Genomic DNA, 16608 nt, shown 5'->3' on the forward strand with positions numbered 1-16608 from the left:
TAGTGGAAAGTGGAATATATAAGGCTAAAATTTTTACTACTGGGGAACTGCTGCTCCTAGCCCTTCTCAGTTGGCAGAGTTAGGGAATACATATATATGTGTACACACACACACGCATATCTATATTTATTTCTCTATTTGGCAAGTATTTAACAAAAACACCAAGTCTACATCAGCACCTCCAATTCCAATCCAATATTACAAGGGTTCATTCTAGTTTTCTTCGTTTCCATAGTTATAACTTCCATTTCTGACAGTGGGAAACCTGGCTCCCTTTTTATTACCCAATATATTTACTTATTTATCCAGTCCTCTGTATGTAACAAATATCTTATCTCTGCCACTGTCCCCTTGCCTGCATGGACGTCGTCTCCTCCACTTGGGCCCTGATTCTCTACAATGGACTCACCCACATGCCTGGCTATAATTCTCACCCCACCTGAGCCAATGTTTGGTTTGTCCCATGCAGGGTCACCCTCCTTAATCTGATAGGACTCCTATACCCTGTGCAGAACTGCTCCCACATGTGGACACTCCGCTCACTTCACTTGGACTTTGACACTTCAGGCTGGATTACCAACCCTCCCTCTACCGGATATGTGGATGCCCTTCTCATCCTGTTCAGGTTCTGATATCTTGTTCTGGGCTGAAGTGGTACTACACTGCTACTTTGCATGAATGCCTACCTTGCTCTGCTCTACTTAATGTCTTTAATAATAAATGGTTTGAGAAAGTAAGGGAAAGGAAAAAGAAAGGTTCTGATTGCTTTTTTTAATCAACACACTGAATTGCTTCAACTTTACTCAAAACTTATTGTAAATAACAAGGAATAGCTCAGAAGTGATGGACTTAGATGTATTTTTCATATTTTTAATTGTAAAGTACACATATCTTCAAAATGTTATGTTCTCCCCACAAATCTAACGTTTTAAAAGTGTGAGAAATACTATGGTTTCTCAGAAGTTTTTATGAATACAACCCTTTAATTACAAACAAGTCAAAAAAAATTTTAAACTTACTTTCCAACGTGATATAAAATCTAAAAGTCATACCAAAACTGTAACTCAAAAACCACTATTATTTACTTGAAGAGCTTATATGTAAAATATAAGCTAAATAGCTTATATGCTTTTTATTCATTTTTCAAAAGAGCTGAGATTTGAATTGAAAACTCTTCTGAAATTATCAAGCCTGTAAAGTTTAGAGAATTTTAGTGGCTAAAACCCTAAGAAGATCTTATAATCATTATGATTGAAAACAATGATTAGATTATAGTTTCTAAGTACAAATAGTTATATCTTGTTTTAAGAAAATCTAACAAACACATATTTAGATAAATATAAATATAAAGGGATCGTCTACAGAGTTTCTTTAAAAGTGAATTCCCAGGGGCCTCGGACGTGAATCCAGGGTGCAGACGCCTGTCAAGCCCAGGTGGAGTCCCTGGCGCGCTGGGCGGTGCAGGTGGTGCAGATGGCCCAGCTCTGACCCCGAGGACACCAGGTCACCCTGTGCACCTCAGGCCACCGCCCTGCCCCTCCGGCAGCTCCGGGTCCCCACGGCCGCACACCAACCAAAAGGTTCCAGGGATTTGGATGTCCCTGTCTTTGGGGGACCATTACTTCGCCTGCCACATGCCGTGTGGCTGACGGGGTCTTGGTGCTCTGGTGGGGTGTCAGGCCTGTGCCTCTGAGGTGGGAGAGCCAACGTAAGGACACTGGTCCAACAGAGACCTCTCAGCTCCATGTAATATCAAACAGTGAAAGCTCTCCCAGAGATCTCCATCTCAATGCAAAGACCCAGTTCCACTCAACGACCAGCAAGCTACAGTGCTGGACACCTTATGCCAAACAACTAGCAAGATAGGAAAACAATCCCACCCAATAGCAGAGAGGCTGCCTAAAATCATAATACGGCCACAGACACCCCAAAACACACCACCAGACATGGACCTGCCCACCAGAAAGACAAGATCCAGCCTCATCCACCAGAACACAGGCACCAGTCCTCTCCACCAGGAAGCCTACACAACCCACTGAACCAACCTTAGCCACTAGGGGCAGACACCAAAAACAACGGGAACTACGAACCTGCAGCCTGTGAAAAGGAGACCCCAAACACAGTAAGTTAAGCAAAATGAGAAGACAGAGAAACACACAGCAGATGAAGGAGCAAGGTAAAAACCCACCACACCAAACAAATGAAGGGGAAATAGGCAGTCTACATGAAAAAGAATTCAGAATAATGACAGTAAAGATGATCCAAAATCTTGGAAATAGAATGGAGAAATTACAAGAAACGTTTAACAAGGACCTGGAAGAACTAAAGAGCAAACAAACAATGATGAACAACACAACAAATAAAATTAAAAATTCTCTAGAAGGAATCAATAGCAGAATAACTGAGGCAGAAGAACGGATAAGTGATCTGGAAGATAAAATAGTGGAAATAACTACTGCAAAGCAGAATAAAGAAAAAAGAATGAAAAGAACTGAGGACAGTCTCAGAGACTGAGACAATATTTGAAGAGATTATAGTTGAAAACTTCCCTAATATGGGAAAGTAAATAGTCAATCAAGTCCAGGAAGCACAGAGAGTCCGATACAGGATAAATCCAAGGAGAAACACGCTAAGACACATATTAGTCAAACTATCAAAAATTAAGTACAAAGAAAAAATATTAAAAGCAGCAAGGGAAAAACAACAAATAACATACAAAGGAATCCCCATAAGGTTAACAGCTGAACTTTCAGCAGAAACTCTGCAAGCCAGAAGAGAGTGGCAGGGCATATTTAAAGTGAAGAACGGGAAAAACCTACAACCAAGATTACTCTACCAAGCAAGGATCTCATTCAGATTCGACGGAGAAATTAAAACGTTTACAGACAAGCAAAACCTAAGAGAATTCAGCACCACCAAACCAGCTGTACAACAAATGCTAAAGGAACTTCTCTAGGCAGGAAACATAAGAGAAGGAAAAGACCTCCAATAACAAACTGAAAACTATTAAGAAAATGGTAATAGGCACATAAATATCGATAACTACCTTAAATGTAAATAGATTAAATGCTCCCACCAAAAGATACAGACTGGCTGAATGGATACAAAAACACGACCCGTATATATGCTGTCTACAAGAGACCCACTTCAGACCTAGGGACACATACAGACTGAAAGTGAGGGGATGGAAAAAGATATTCCATGCAAATGGAAATCAAAAGAAAGTTGGAGTAGCAATTCTCATATCAGACAAAATAGACTTTAAAATAAAGACTATTACAAGAGACAAAGAAGGACACTACATAATGATCAAGGGATCCATCCAAGAAGAAGATATAAGAATTGGAAATATTTATGCACTCACCATAGGAGCACCTCAATACCTAAGGCAAATGCTAACAGCCATAAAAGGGGAAATCGACAGTAACACAATCATAGTAGGGGACTTTAACACCCCACTTTCTCCAATGGACAGATCATCCAAAATGAAAATAAATAAGGAAACACAAGCTTTAAATGATACATTAAACAAAATGGACTTCATTGATATTTATAGGACATTCCATCCAAAAACAACAGAATACACTTTCTTCTCAAGTGCTCATGGAACATTCTCCAGGATAGATCATATCTTGGGTCACAAATCAAGGCTTGGTAAATTTAAGAAAATTGAAATTGTGTCAAGTATATTTTCCGACCACAATGCTATGAGACTAGATATCAATTACAGGAAAAAAAACTGTAAAAAATACAAACACATCAGGCTAAACAATACACTACTTAATAACCAAGAGATCACTGAAGAAATCAAAGAGGAAATCAAAAAATACCTAGAAACAAATGACAATGAAAACACGATGACCCAAAATCTATGGGATGCAGCAAAAGCAGTTCTAAGAGGGACGTTTATAGCAATATAATCCTACCTCAAGAAACAACAAACATCTCAAATAAACAACCTAACCTTACACCTAAAGCAATTAAAGAAAGAAGAACAAAAAAACCCCACAGTTAGCAGAAGGAAACAAATCATAAAGATCAGATCAGAAATAAATGAAAAAGAAATGAAGGAAATGATAGCAAAGATCAATAAAACTAAAAGCTAGTTCTTTGAGAAGATAAAGTTGACAAACCATTAGCCAGACTCATTAAGAAAAAAAGGGAGAAGACTCAAATCAATACAATTAGAAATGAAAAAGGAGAGGTAACAACTGACATTGCAGAAAAACAGAGGATCACAAGAGATTATTACAAGCAACTCTACGCCAATAAAATGAACAACGTGGAAAAATGGACAAATTCTTAGAAAAGCACAACCTTCTGAGACTGAACCAAGAAGAAATAGAAAATATAAACAGACCAATCACAAGTACTGAAATTGAGACTGTGATTAAAAATCTTCCAAAAAACAAAAGCCCAGGACCAGATGGATTCACAGGTGAATTCTATCAAACATTTAGAGAAGAGCTAACACCTATATCCTTCTCAAACTCTTCCAAAATATAGCAGAGGGAGGAACACTCCCAAACTCATTCTACGAGGCCACCATCACCCTGATACCAAAACCAGACAAAGATGTCACAAAGAAAGAAAACTACAGGCCAATATCACTGATGAACATAGATGCAAAAATCCTCAACACAATACTAGCAAACAGAATCCAACAACACATTAAAAGGATCATACACCATGATCAAGTGGGGTTTATCCCAGGAATGCAAGGATTCTTCACTATACGCAAATCAATCAATGTGATACACCATAGTAACAAATTGAAGAATAAAAACCATATGATCATCTCAACAGATGCAGAAAAAGCTTTCAACAAAATTCAACACCCATTTATGATAAAAACTCTCCAGATAGTAGGCATAGAGGGAACTTTCCTCAACATAATAAATGCCATATATGACAAACGCACAGCCAACATTGTTCGCAATGATGAAAAACTGAAACCATTTCCTCTAAGATCAGGAACAAGACAAGGTTGTCCACTCTCACCACTATTATTCAACATAGTTTTAGAAGTTTTAGCCACGGCAATCAGAGAAGAAAAAGAAATAAAAGGAATCCAAATCGGAAAAGAAGAAGTAACGCTGTCACTGTTTACAGATGACATGATACTATACATAGAGCATCCTAAAGATGTTACCAGAAAACTACTAGCGCTAACCAATGAATTTGGTAAAGTAACAGGATACAAAATTAATGCACGGAAATCTCCTGCATTCCTACACACTGATGATGAAAAATCTAAAAGAGAAATTAAGGAAACACTCTCATTTACCATTGCAACAAAAAGAATAAAACACCAAGGAATAAACCTACCTAAGGAGACAAAAGACCTGTATGCAGAAAACTTTGAGACACTGATGAAAGAAATTAAAGATGATACAAACAGATAGAAAGATATACCATGTTCTTGGAAGAATCAACATTGTGAAAATGACTGTACTACACAAAGCAATCTACAAATTCAATGCAATCCCTATCAAAGTACCAATGGCATTTTTCACAGAACTACAACAAAAAGTTGCACAATTTGTTTGGAACACAAAAGACCCCGAATAGCCAAAGCAATCTTGAGAAAGAAAAACGGAGCTGGAGGAATCAGGCTCCCAGACTTCAGACTATAGTACAAAGCTACAGTAATCAAGACAATATGGTACTGGCACAAAAACAGAAATATAGATCAATGGAACTGGATAGAAAGCACAGAGATAAACCCACGCACCTATGGTCACCTTATTTTTGATAAAGGAGGCAAGAATATTCAATGGAGAAAAGACAGCATCTTCAATAAGTGGTGCTGGGAAACCTGGACAACTACATGTAAAAAAATGAAATTAGAACACTCCCTAACACCATACACAAAAATAAACTTAAAATGGATTAAAAACCTAAGTGTAAGACCAGATACTACAAAACTCTTAGAGAAAAAAACATAGGCAGAACACTCTATGAGATAAATCACAGCAAGATCTTTTTTGACTCACTTCCTAGAGAAATGGAAATAAAAACAAAAATAAACAAATGGGACCTAATGAACCTTAAAAGCTTTTGCACAGCAAAGGAAACCATAAACAAGACGAAAAGACAACCCTCAGAATGGGAGAAAATATTTGCAATTGAAGCAACTGACAAAGGATTAATCTCCAAAATTTACAAGCAGCTCATGCAGCTCAATATCAAAAACACAAACAACCCAATCCAAAAATGGGCAGAAGAGCTAAACAGACATTTCTCCAAAGAAGATATACAGATTGCCAACAAACACATGAAAGGCTGCTCAACATTACTAATCATTAGAGAAATGCAAGTCAAAACTACAATGAGGTATCACCTTACACCAGTCAGAATGGCCATCATCAAAAAATCTATAAACAATAAATGCTGGAGAGGGTGTGGACAAAAGGGAACCCTCCTGCACTGTTGGTGGGAATGTAAATTGATACAGCCACTGTGGAGAACAGTATGGCGTTCCTTAAAAAACTAAAAACAGAACTACTATATGACCCAGCAATCCCACTACTGGGCATATATCCTGAGAAAACCATAATTCAAAAAGAGTCATGGACAAGCCTCTTATATATCCTCATCCACCAGAGGGCAGACAGCAGAAGCAAGAAGAACTACAATCCTGCAGCCTGTGGAACAAAAACCACATTCACAGAAAGATAGACAAGACGAAAAGGCAGAGGGCTATGTACCAGATGAAGGAACAAGATAAAACCCCAGAAAAACAACTAAATGAAATGGAGATAGGCAATCTTCCAGAAAAAGAATTCAGAATAATGATAGTGAAGATGATCCAGGACCTCGGAAAAGGAATGGAGGCAAAGATTGAGAAGATGCAAGAAATCTTCCAAGAAACAAAAGTCCAGGACCAGATGGCTTCACAGCTGAATTCTATCAAACATTTAGAGAAGAGCTAACACCTATCCTTCTCAAATTCTTCCAAAAAATTGCAGACGAAGGAACACTCCCAAACTCATTCTGTGAAGCCACCATCACCCTGATACCAAAACCAGACAAACATAGAAAATTACAGACTAATATCACTGATGAATATAGATGCAAAAATCCTCTACAAAATACTAGCAAACAGAATCCAACAACACATTAAAAGGGTCATACACCATGATCAAGTGGGATTTATCCCAGGGATGCAAGGATTCTTCAATATACGCAAATCAATCAATGTGACATATCATATTAACAAATTGAAGGAGAAAACCCATATGATTATCTCAATAGATGCAGAAAAAGCTCTTGACAAAATTCAACACCCATTTATGATAAAAACTCTCCAGAAAGTGGGCATAGAGGGAAACTACCTCAGCATAATAAAGGCCATATACGAAAAAAAAAAAAAAAAGCCACGTACCACAGTGTTCATTGCAGCTCTGTTTACAATAGCCAGGACATGGAAGCAACCTAAGTGTCCATCAACAGATGAATGGATAAAGAAGATGTGGCACATATACACAATGGAATATTAGCCATAAAAAGAAACGAAATTGAGTTATCTGTAGTGAGGTGGAGGAACCTAGAGACTGTCATACAGAGTGAAGTAAGTCAGAAAGAGAAAAATAAATACTGTATGCTAACACATATATATGGAATCTAAAAAAAAAAAAAAAAAAAGGTTCTGAAGAACCTAGAGGCAGGACAGGAATAAAGTAAAGACGCAGATGTAGAGAATGGACTTGAGGACATGGGGAGGGGGACGGGGAAGGGTAAGCTGGGACAAAGTGAGAGAGTGGCATGGACTTATGTATACTAACCAATGTAAAGTAGATAGCTATTGGGAAGCAGCCTCATAGCACAGGGAGATCAGCTCGGTGCTTTGTGACCACCTAGAGGGGTGGGATAGGGAGGGTGGGAAGGAGACGCAAGGGGGAGGAGATATGGGGATATATGTATATGTATAGCTGATTCACTTTGTTATAAAGCAGAAACTAACACACGATTGTAAAGCAATTATACTCTAATAAAGGTGTTTAAAAAAAAGTGAGTTCCCTAAATATTTAAAACAAAATTCAGTTTTAGATACATTTTTTTAGGAAACTCTTTAGGGTGACACCAAAGTAATTAGAAACTGCATCACTTAGAGATGCTTGCTTTGAATATTTTACCTTCAAATCTTCCTGGAGCCAGCAGAAATTGAGCTTCAAATGTATCACTTTAAACAAATGAATATAAAAAGTGCTTAAATACCTCCCCCCCGCAAAAAAAGCACTTACATACCATCAAAGAAAAGTTCAATAAAATAAAATGTAAATCATTTTTCTACCTTAGTAACTGCTATGCTACAAACTTCTCAACAGGAAATAGCTCATTTAATTATCTCATTAATAGCAAAGATTGTGAGAAAAACAATGATTCTATTCAGATTTTACTCAAATTGAAAATGCTGGATTCATCAGAAGTAAAACTTACATTAACCTCAAATTCATGGTACATACCATCAGGGTCTGATATTATATCTAGAAGAGATTTATCCAGAGTAGTTTTGCTCATTATTTTTTCTTCATATTCAAAATATACATCCAATTTTCTTGCCTGTTTCAAAATAAGTGTCAGATTAGAATACATCAAGTAATAAAAACATACTAAAGGACTCTCAGCTTACAAGTTTCTATTTTCTATGATCAATTTGAAAAACAAATGTTCATTTCCTAGTAGAATTTAAAGTTTCTTACTTTTGATCATATAGTTAATGTAAAAAAAATGATAGATTGACTATTATATTTATCATATTTTACTTATAAATTCAGAATTAACTCTGCATGTCATATATTAGCAAAGAAAAAAATCACACAAATCTCAATTATTGTATTAATTAGTAACTAGCATACAAATAACACTGTATTCCATGCAAATTAATGTCAAGTGGTCGTGTTACGTTTACTCTTGTAGTGAGTAAATTCAGATATTTTCATCCTAACCGGAAAGTTACCCTAATTATTTTCAATGGTTTTTAAATAAACTATTTTCCTACTTAATACTTTGAAGTTTAGATAACGGAAAAGTAGTCAAACTTAGCTTTTCCGTATGGCAGCTTTTCTAATTTAAAATTCGTTGATTAAAATTATCCAAATGAAATTAACATGTTAGGATAATCCAAGGTAAATAAAAATTATCGAGTATCTATTAAATTATGCTTCAAATAAGACAAAAGAGAGAAAAGAACATGCTTTACTACCAAAGGTATTACCAATCTAAGTAGAAACCATTCATGAAATAAATGAGAATACTTATGAGATACCAACAAAGAACCAAAATATAAATATAGAATATAAATAAATATATCAAGCTCAGATGATAGAATGAAATAAATAATTAACCAATTGTGGAGAAGGAAGCGATGAGTTTTGAATTGTTTTGAAAGTGATTTGGGGACATGGATAGACAGAGTTCATTTCAGTTAAAGGGATCATACCAAGGCATGATCAGAGTGGATAGATCTGAGTGGCAGACTCAGGAGTGATTTCATATATGAGGCAACAGGCAATCAACCAGAGTCCCTCAATCCCACTCCCCTGCAGCGGCACACAAGGCCAGAGCTTTAAACAGATGAAATATTCCGTTTGAAAATCCAAACAACATGAAAAGGTAAATACATTGAGACCTGTCTTCACTCCTGTCCTTTTCCACCCAATTTCCACCTCCTTCTTTGGATATTCTTTATTTCTCCTATAGTTTTTCACTTTCTCTATGCAAATAGTATCTATACCCTAAGATCCCTCTGCTTTCTGCCACAAAAGGTAATATACTATACTCTTCTGTCCCTTGTTTTCACTCAATATAATCAGTACATGGAGAATTTCCTTATTAGTGAAGTCTAGATAAGAGTTAATAAACTCTGTCAGAGTTTTCCTTTTTATAAATGGCTCTTCATATTCTTCAGATTCCCTGATACAGGAACCATTTTAACTACTGTATAAAGCTACTTTGAATAACAAAGTAGATGAGAGGTAAAGTCCTAGGAATGGAAAAATGTAATATCTAAAATGAGCAAAAGAAATAGAAAGGAGATCCTAGGAAAGAGAACATGGTGGTGACAGTGTGAATGGAAAGGAAGAGACAGATACTTAATAATTAACATGAGAATGTATATGGAAAGGAAGCTAGTGAAAAAAGTCAAAGATAACTCCTGGGGAACTAGGATAATAGTAGTAGGAACTATGTTAACATAAATATTAGATTGGGAAAGGCTAATTATCTGTAGAGTAAAGCTAGGAATGGAAGGGGGAAGGTGATAAAATAAGGTGTTAGGCTGACTTTTGGGCCCTCACAATCTGCTCCAGCCAACTTTTCTGTTTTATCACTATTCACTAGGTTCATTTCCCTCTAGTCACATCAATTAACTCACTGACTTTCATTAAACGTAGTGTATGCTTTTAATCCTCAAGGCTTAGGCTTGGATTATACTCTTAGCTTTTTCAGAATGTATTTCTCCTCCATCACCTGCCCAGTGAATTCTACTCATTTTTCAAGGTCCAGCCTCTTTGCAGCCTCTCTGTAACTCTTCAGTCTCTGTTCTTTCCCTTTCCTGCCCCTCCCCCAATCTTCTTCACTGGGAGAATTTATTAATCCCTTACGTGTGTACTGACAGCACTTTGTACACTTCTCCATAATAATGATCACACCACATTACTGTCTTTGGTTTACCTGTTACCCTTCTAAAACTGTAAACTCCTTAAAGTGTGTCTAATTAATTGTTTAACCCTAGGAGTCTAACACAGCACCTGGCTCATAACAAGTACTTGATAAAATATTTGTTGAATGTCTAAGCTAACAGCAGGACATACAGATCAAGTAGTCCCCTTTAAAAGTTATGAAAGTAGATAAATGAACTTCTAGAAGTAAAAAATGTAAAGAATCAAGTCTCTAGTGATTTAATATATAAAATTAAGTAGGCTAAATGCCATAATGGAATCTAATGTCTGTACCTACATAAATCAATGAAGAAACATGGTTCACTGATTTATGGAGGTACAGACATTAGATTCATTTTGCTCTTCTTGATGTATTAACTTACCCACAGTTTAACTTCTAATTAACAATGGAAACAGAATTCAAAAACAAGTTAATTCGACTGCTAATGAGTGGAGTTTCTTTTGAAGGTGATGATAATGTTCTAAAATTGCATTGTGATTATGGTTGCATAACTCTGTGAATATACTAAAAACCACTAAATTGTACACTTTAAATAGGTGAATTGTATGGTATGTGAATTATATCTCAATAAAGGAGTTAAAGAAAAATAACATAGCATTTCAATATACTGCTTGGAAGGGAGCCTCATGGGGGAGAGAAAGGAGTGGAGATTTTCTAACCTGCATGAAAGAACTAGTATCTGTTCAGTATCTATTATGTGCAAGGCACTTTACTTACAGCTATGGCTTGCAAATGTTTTTAAACAGAGAACCTCAGGACCCTCTTTCTCAAACCAAATCTTCTGCAGAACCCTAAACATAAAGATACAAGTGACCCATTAAATGTCTCTATTGAGCTCTAGGGTACCAGAGAACAGTGTTTAAAAACTACAAACTTAGATTATCTCATTTAATTCTCCAGATAACACTATGAGCTAGGAATTATTAGTCCCGTTTTAAAGATGAAGAAACAGACACAAAGAAACATAAATTTATTCAAGGTTACCAGAGTAGAAGTAGTAGAGACTTGAGATTCAAATCCAGGTCAGACTCCAATGTACACCACAGATAAAGAGTAGGGAAAATTACATTTTCCTCAAGAACAATTTATTGCTTCCTTTGTATATGCTTTATGAAAGAAAGTATATGTGTCAATTAGTATATATTTGGGGTTTTTTGGTAATACACATAATTTACATATATGTGGTAAAAGGTTACTTTGTCCAGAGACATAATATCTATAGGTCGGTCCTTTTTCACTTCTTTGAAATAAGGGAAAATACTAAGAGAAACAACTTCTGTCCCAAAGATTGATTATTCTTCTACAATATGGATTCAAAGGACGACAAAAATTGGATAACAAGAGTTACATAGAAAATAGACAAATTAAAAATATAAAACAAAATAACAAGGTCAAGATAATAAACAAATTTTTGGTAGCTTCAATAAATATCAAGAATAAATGACCAAGAAGGGAATATTACAGAAAAATAAGACTATATATGGAATACAAATTATATCTAGTGAATATAAACTCTGAGAGCCATGAATTTCCTAAAAATCTCTTTAGAAGAGATAAGAGAAGAATCTGATTTAAAAAAAAAAAATTCTAGTGTTTTTCTCCCAATTTCAGAGTTATCAGTGGACAATCAGGCTGATGTTTTTCATTTCTCAGTGCACTGTGTCAACATTCACATCAAATTAACCACATATATATGCATTTTATATATATTATCCAACTAAATGTACTGAATTGTCATTTACCTGTAACTGTGTTTATAATTTTGTTAACTTGAAATAAAGTGTAAAGTGTTATGTATATGTCTGTGTGTATGGCAGTTTTTGACTGGTGACAGCCAATAGTCTACTGGGTTTAAAAAGAACAAAAGAAGGGACACTTCTAAAAACCCTCAAGTCATTCGGGATGTATAAGTAGTGTGCATTTCTTGCCTTTTGAGAACCCATTACCTAGGAAGATTTATTGATGACCCATACAGGACATGAAAGGAATTCCTTTTTCCTTCCTACGACTGTGGGGGAATTTTTTCCTTCTCTTTTACCATTCCTCTGTTTATCCTAGCTACAGACAACACCATTCTGGGACTCCCTATTCACTGCTAGCTACAACCTCAGTCATAGACTGAGGTGATGACAAAGACTAGGGTGGTATTTCTTGGCCTTCCTTCTTCTCCAAGCCCCAATTCTATTCCCTAGTCAGCAGTAAAAGTAAAGACAAGAAGGGATTAGACAGTTATTACTTCTTTTCACTACTAAGAATCCCAATATTCTTCTACCAGTACTTCTTACAGGAGACAGAGGGGATGATAAACCCTTCTTTGCTGCAACACAACATTTGAAACATTCCAGATTATGAATTAAATAGGGTTTGTAGGACAGGGACCTATCTGCCATGTTAATGTCTATAGGAAAGTATATCCTTAAGCTAAAATGAACTTAGAACTATACTTTTAGGATATAACCTAATCTTAAGTTGAAGATCCTTTATACTCTAGCCTTTTCTTGTTTTTCCTTTCTTTTTTAAATGTGCAGTTCCTATCATCATTCAAGGCTGTTTTGGATAATTCTTCCTCCAGGTGAATGGCCTCTGTATGCTGTATTATAATAGTCTGTGGTCTGTATATGTCACTAGAGTATAAGGTCTAGATTATACTAAGCTATTTGTTCATTATTTTATGCCTGTGCCCCTCAAGATGACTGGAATTCTCTAAAACTCAATTGCCTTTCATAATATAACACAATAGCATGTTAATATATTTTTAGTTATTTAGGTGTATTTTCTGCTGCATTTCATGTCAGTGGGTTTATATGGGTTTGCTAACATGAAAAATTATGTTGCACTAAAAATGGATGTTCCATGAAAATATTTAAGGTGTTCTATAGCACAGCTGGCTGAGAATATTTATTCTGGAGCATGTGCTCATATGCCACAGTGACTTAGAAATCTTGAATAAAATTCATCATTATACTTCTACCTCACTTCTGTGCAGAGATGGGACAGTATACTGTCAAGGTGAGGAAGCTGATTAGGATCTTCAATTTCTACAACAGGCTATCAACCTTACTAGTTAGTTATCTCATTTCCAAATATATGTATTTTTCTCTCTACCAAGAACACTGAGTTTCTAGCATTCCAGGCCCAAATCAGAAGGCGTAACCTCAACTTCTCTGCTATCTAAATCCAGCCAATTTAAAAAAGTGATATTATTATACTATTTGAAGAATGCAAAATATTTCCACTTTAGATACTAAAACTTCTATTCTTAGTGTAAGGAAAAAAACACTAAAGTGCTATAAACTTAGACTTTATTACATTGGTCACTCATAAAACTGCCCTCAATGAATTATATTTTAATATTATGCCCCTAACATTCATTAAGTTGCCGTGTAAAATCCATGACAGTAACTGATATTAAAATATTGCATTGTTACATCACTAAATTTACTCTAGATAATGCCCAATATGAACAATGTCTTTTGTAACACAATACGAAGGAACACTTTGCTTAGAATAAAAAACAAATTCTTTCTGAGAAATTTTTCAAGAATTTAATCGTATCTCTTTACTGTGGTTGCCAGAAAATTCAAAGCCAAATTTGAGAATTACAATTATAACTATATAGAAACTATTGTGAATTTCTATTTCATGATTTCTGCTGTATGTGCTAGTCGTGGAAGCTGACTTAAATCTGTTTTAGAATAAGAACACAAGTTTATTTAATCTATAAATTTATCATATATATTGACTCCTAAAAATATTTAAATTCTAACAAAAATGATCTATGTAATAAGAAATTTTAAATGTATATGAAATGATTTTTATAGATGACAAATATTAAAATACTAATATTAGCAACCTTATTATAATGAAATACAAAAAATTGCTTTATCTATAATATTTCTGGAGAAAACAGAGGTTCATATGGCACCTGTAAACTATTATGTCTTATTTTATCATAACTCTCATTTAGTTTTATCTCACTAATGTGTTGAACTCTCAAAAGATATACCCAGGAAAAGAACGGCAAATTAAATCCAAGTAAACAGAAGAAAAGAAACGATAAAAATCAGAGCAGAAATCAATGAAATTAAAAACAAGAAATCACTAGAGAAAAATCACTGGAACCAAAAGCTGGTTCTTTGAAATGATCAAACAAATTGGTAAAACTTCTAGCCAGGTTAACTAAGAATAAAGAAGAGAAGACATAAATAGTATCAGAAATGAAAGAGGGGCCATCATTACTGATCCCATGACATTAAAAGGATAATGAAAATATTTTAAACAACTCTGTGCCCATAAATTTGATAACCTAGATGAAATGAACCAATTCCTTGAAAGACACAATCTATCAAAACTCACTTATGGAATGAACAGGCCTATATTATTAAAGAAATTGATCAATAATGAATAGCTTTCCAAAATAGAAAGCATCAGGTCTAGGTGAGTTACTAGTGAATTCTACCAAATATTTAAGAAAGAAATCATTCCAAATCTCTAAAATCTCTTCCAGAAAATAGAATGCAAACGAACTAGATGTTTTCTTGCTAAGATCAGGAACAAGGTAAAGACGTTCCCTCTCACACTCCTACTCAACCTTGTACTAGAAGTCCTAGCTAATGCAATAAACAAGAAAAGGAAATAAAAAGCATACAGATTGGGAAGGAAGAATAAAGCTGTCTTTGTTTGCAGATGACACTACTGTCTATGTAGAAAATCCCAAAGAAACACCAAAAAATCTCCTGGAACTAATAAGTGATTATAGCAAGATTGTAGGACACAAGGTTAATATACAAAAGTCAACCGGTTTCCAATATACTAGCAATGGACAATTGAACTTCGAAATTAAAGGAAATACCATTTTCATTAGGACTCAAAAAATAAATGAAGAGATATTTCTTATTTATGAATAGGTAGACTCATTATTGTCAAGATGTCAGTTCTTCCCACTTGATCTATAGATTCAACACAATTCCAGTCAAAATCTCAGCAGGTTATTTGGTGGATATTGACAAACTCATTCTAAGGTTTATATGGAGACAGGAAAGACCCAGAATAGTCAACACATTATTGAAGGAGGGAAAAAAAAAGGATGGAGGACTGACAACACCTGATTTTAATGCTTAACTTAAAAGCTGCAATAATTAAGACAGTGTGGTGTTTGTGAAAAAAACCCAGACAAATATATCAATGATAGTACAGAAACAGACTCACGCAAATACAGTTGACTAGTCTTTGACAGAAGCGCAAATGCAATTCAATGGAGGAGGAAAGTCTTTTCAACAAATGGTGAAGGAACAACCAGACATTCACATGCAAAACAAAAATGACATACCCAACACTTTTCACAAAAATTGACTCAAAATGGATCACAGACCTAAATGTAAATGCAAAACTAAAACTCCTAAAAGATACCAGGAGAAAATTTAGATGACCTGGGTATAGTGATGACTTTTTAGATAGAACACCAAAGGTATGATCCATGAAAGAAATAATTAAAAATATGGTCTTGATTAAAATTAGAGGCCTCTGTTCTGTGAAAGATACTACCAAGAGAATGAGAAGACAAGCCATAGACTGGGATAAGATAATTTGCAAAGACACATCCATGAAGGGATTCTAATCGCCCCCGCCCCGACCCCAAATACAAAGTACTCTTAAAATTCAGCAATAAGAAAACAAAATACAATTTAAAGATGGGCCAAAGACCTGAACAGACGTTTCACGAAAGAAGATAGGCAGACGGCAAGTAAGTGTATGAAGAGATGCTTCACATCGTATGACATCAGAAAATTGCAAATTGAAATAAGACACACTTGGGACTTCCCTGGCAGTCCAGTGGTTAAGACTCCACCCTTCCAATGCAGAGGGCGTGGGTTCGATCCCTGGTCGGGGAACTAAGATCCCGCATGCTGCTGCGGAGCGGCC

General features: G+C 35.4%; 1 protein-coding gene across 6 annotated transcripts in view; it reads right to left on the reverse strand.

The window, feature by feature from the left end:
* Positions 1-16608, reverse strand: part of SCFD1 (sec1 family domain containing 1) — a 132001-nt gene that overhangs the window by 45508 nt on the left and 69885 nt on the right. For 5 of the 6 annotated variants that reach the window (XR_014261130.1, XR_014261131.1, XR_014261132.1 and 2 more), the window contains one exon: positions 8469-8565. Coding sequence is in view for 2 of the 6 variants with exons in the window: in XM_082452126.1 (XP_082308252.1) it covers positions 8469-8565 (97 nt within the window). In the remaining 4 variants the exon portion in view is untranslated. Of the gene's footprint in view, positions 1-8468; positions 8566-11682; positions 11793-16608 lie in introns of those variants that run through there. The other variant, XM_082452127.1, reaches the window with a different exon arrangement.

Source organism: Balaenoptera physalus (assembly GCF_965194825.1).
Source record: "Balaenoptera physalus genome assembly, chromosome: 2".
NCBI lineage: Eukaryota > Metazoa > Chordata > Mammalia > Artiodactyla > Balaenopteridae > Balaenoptera > Balaenoptera physalus.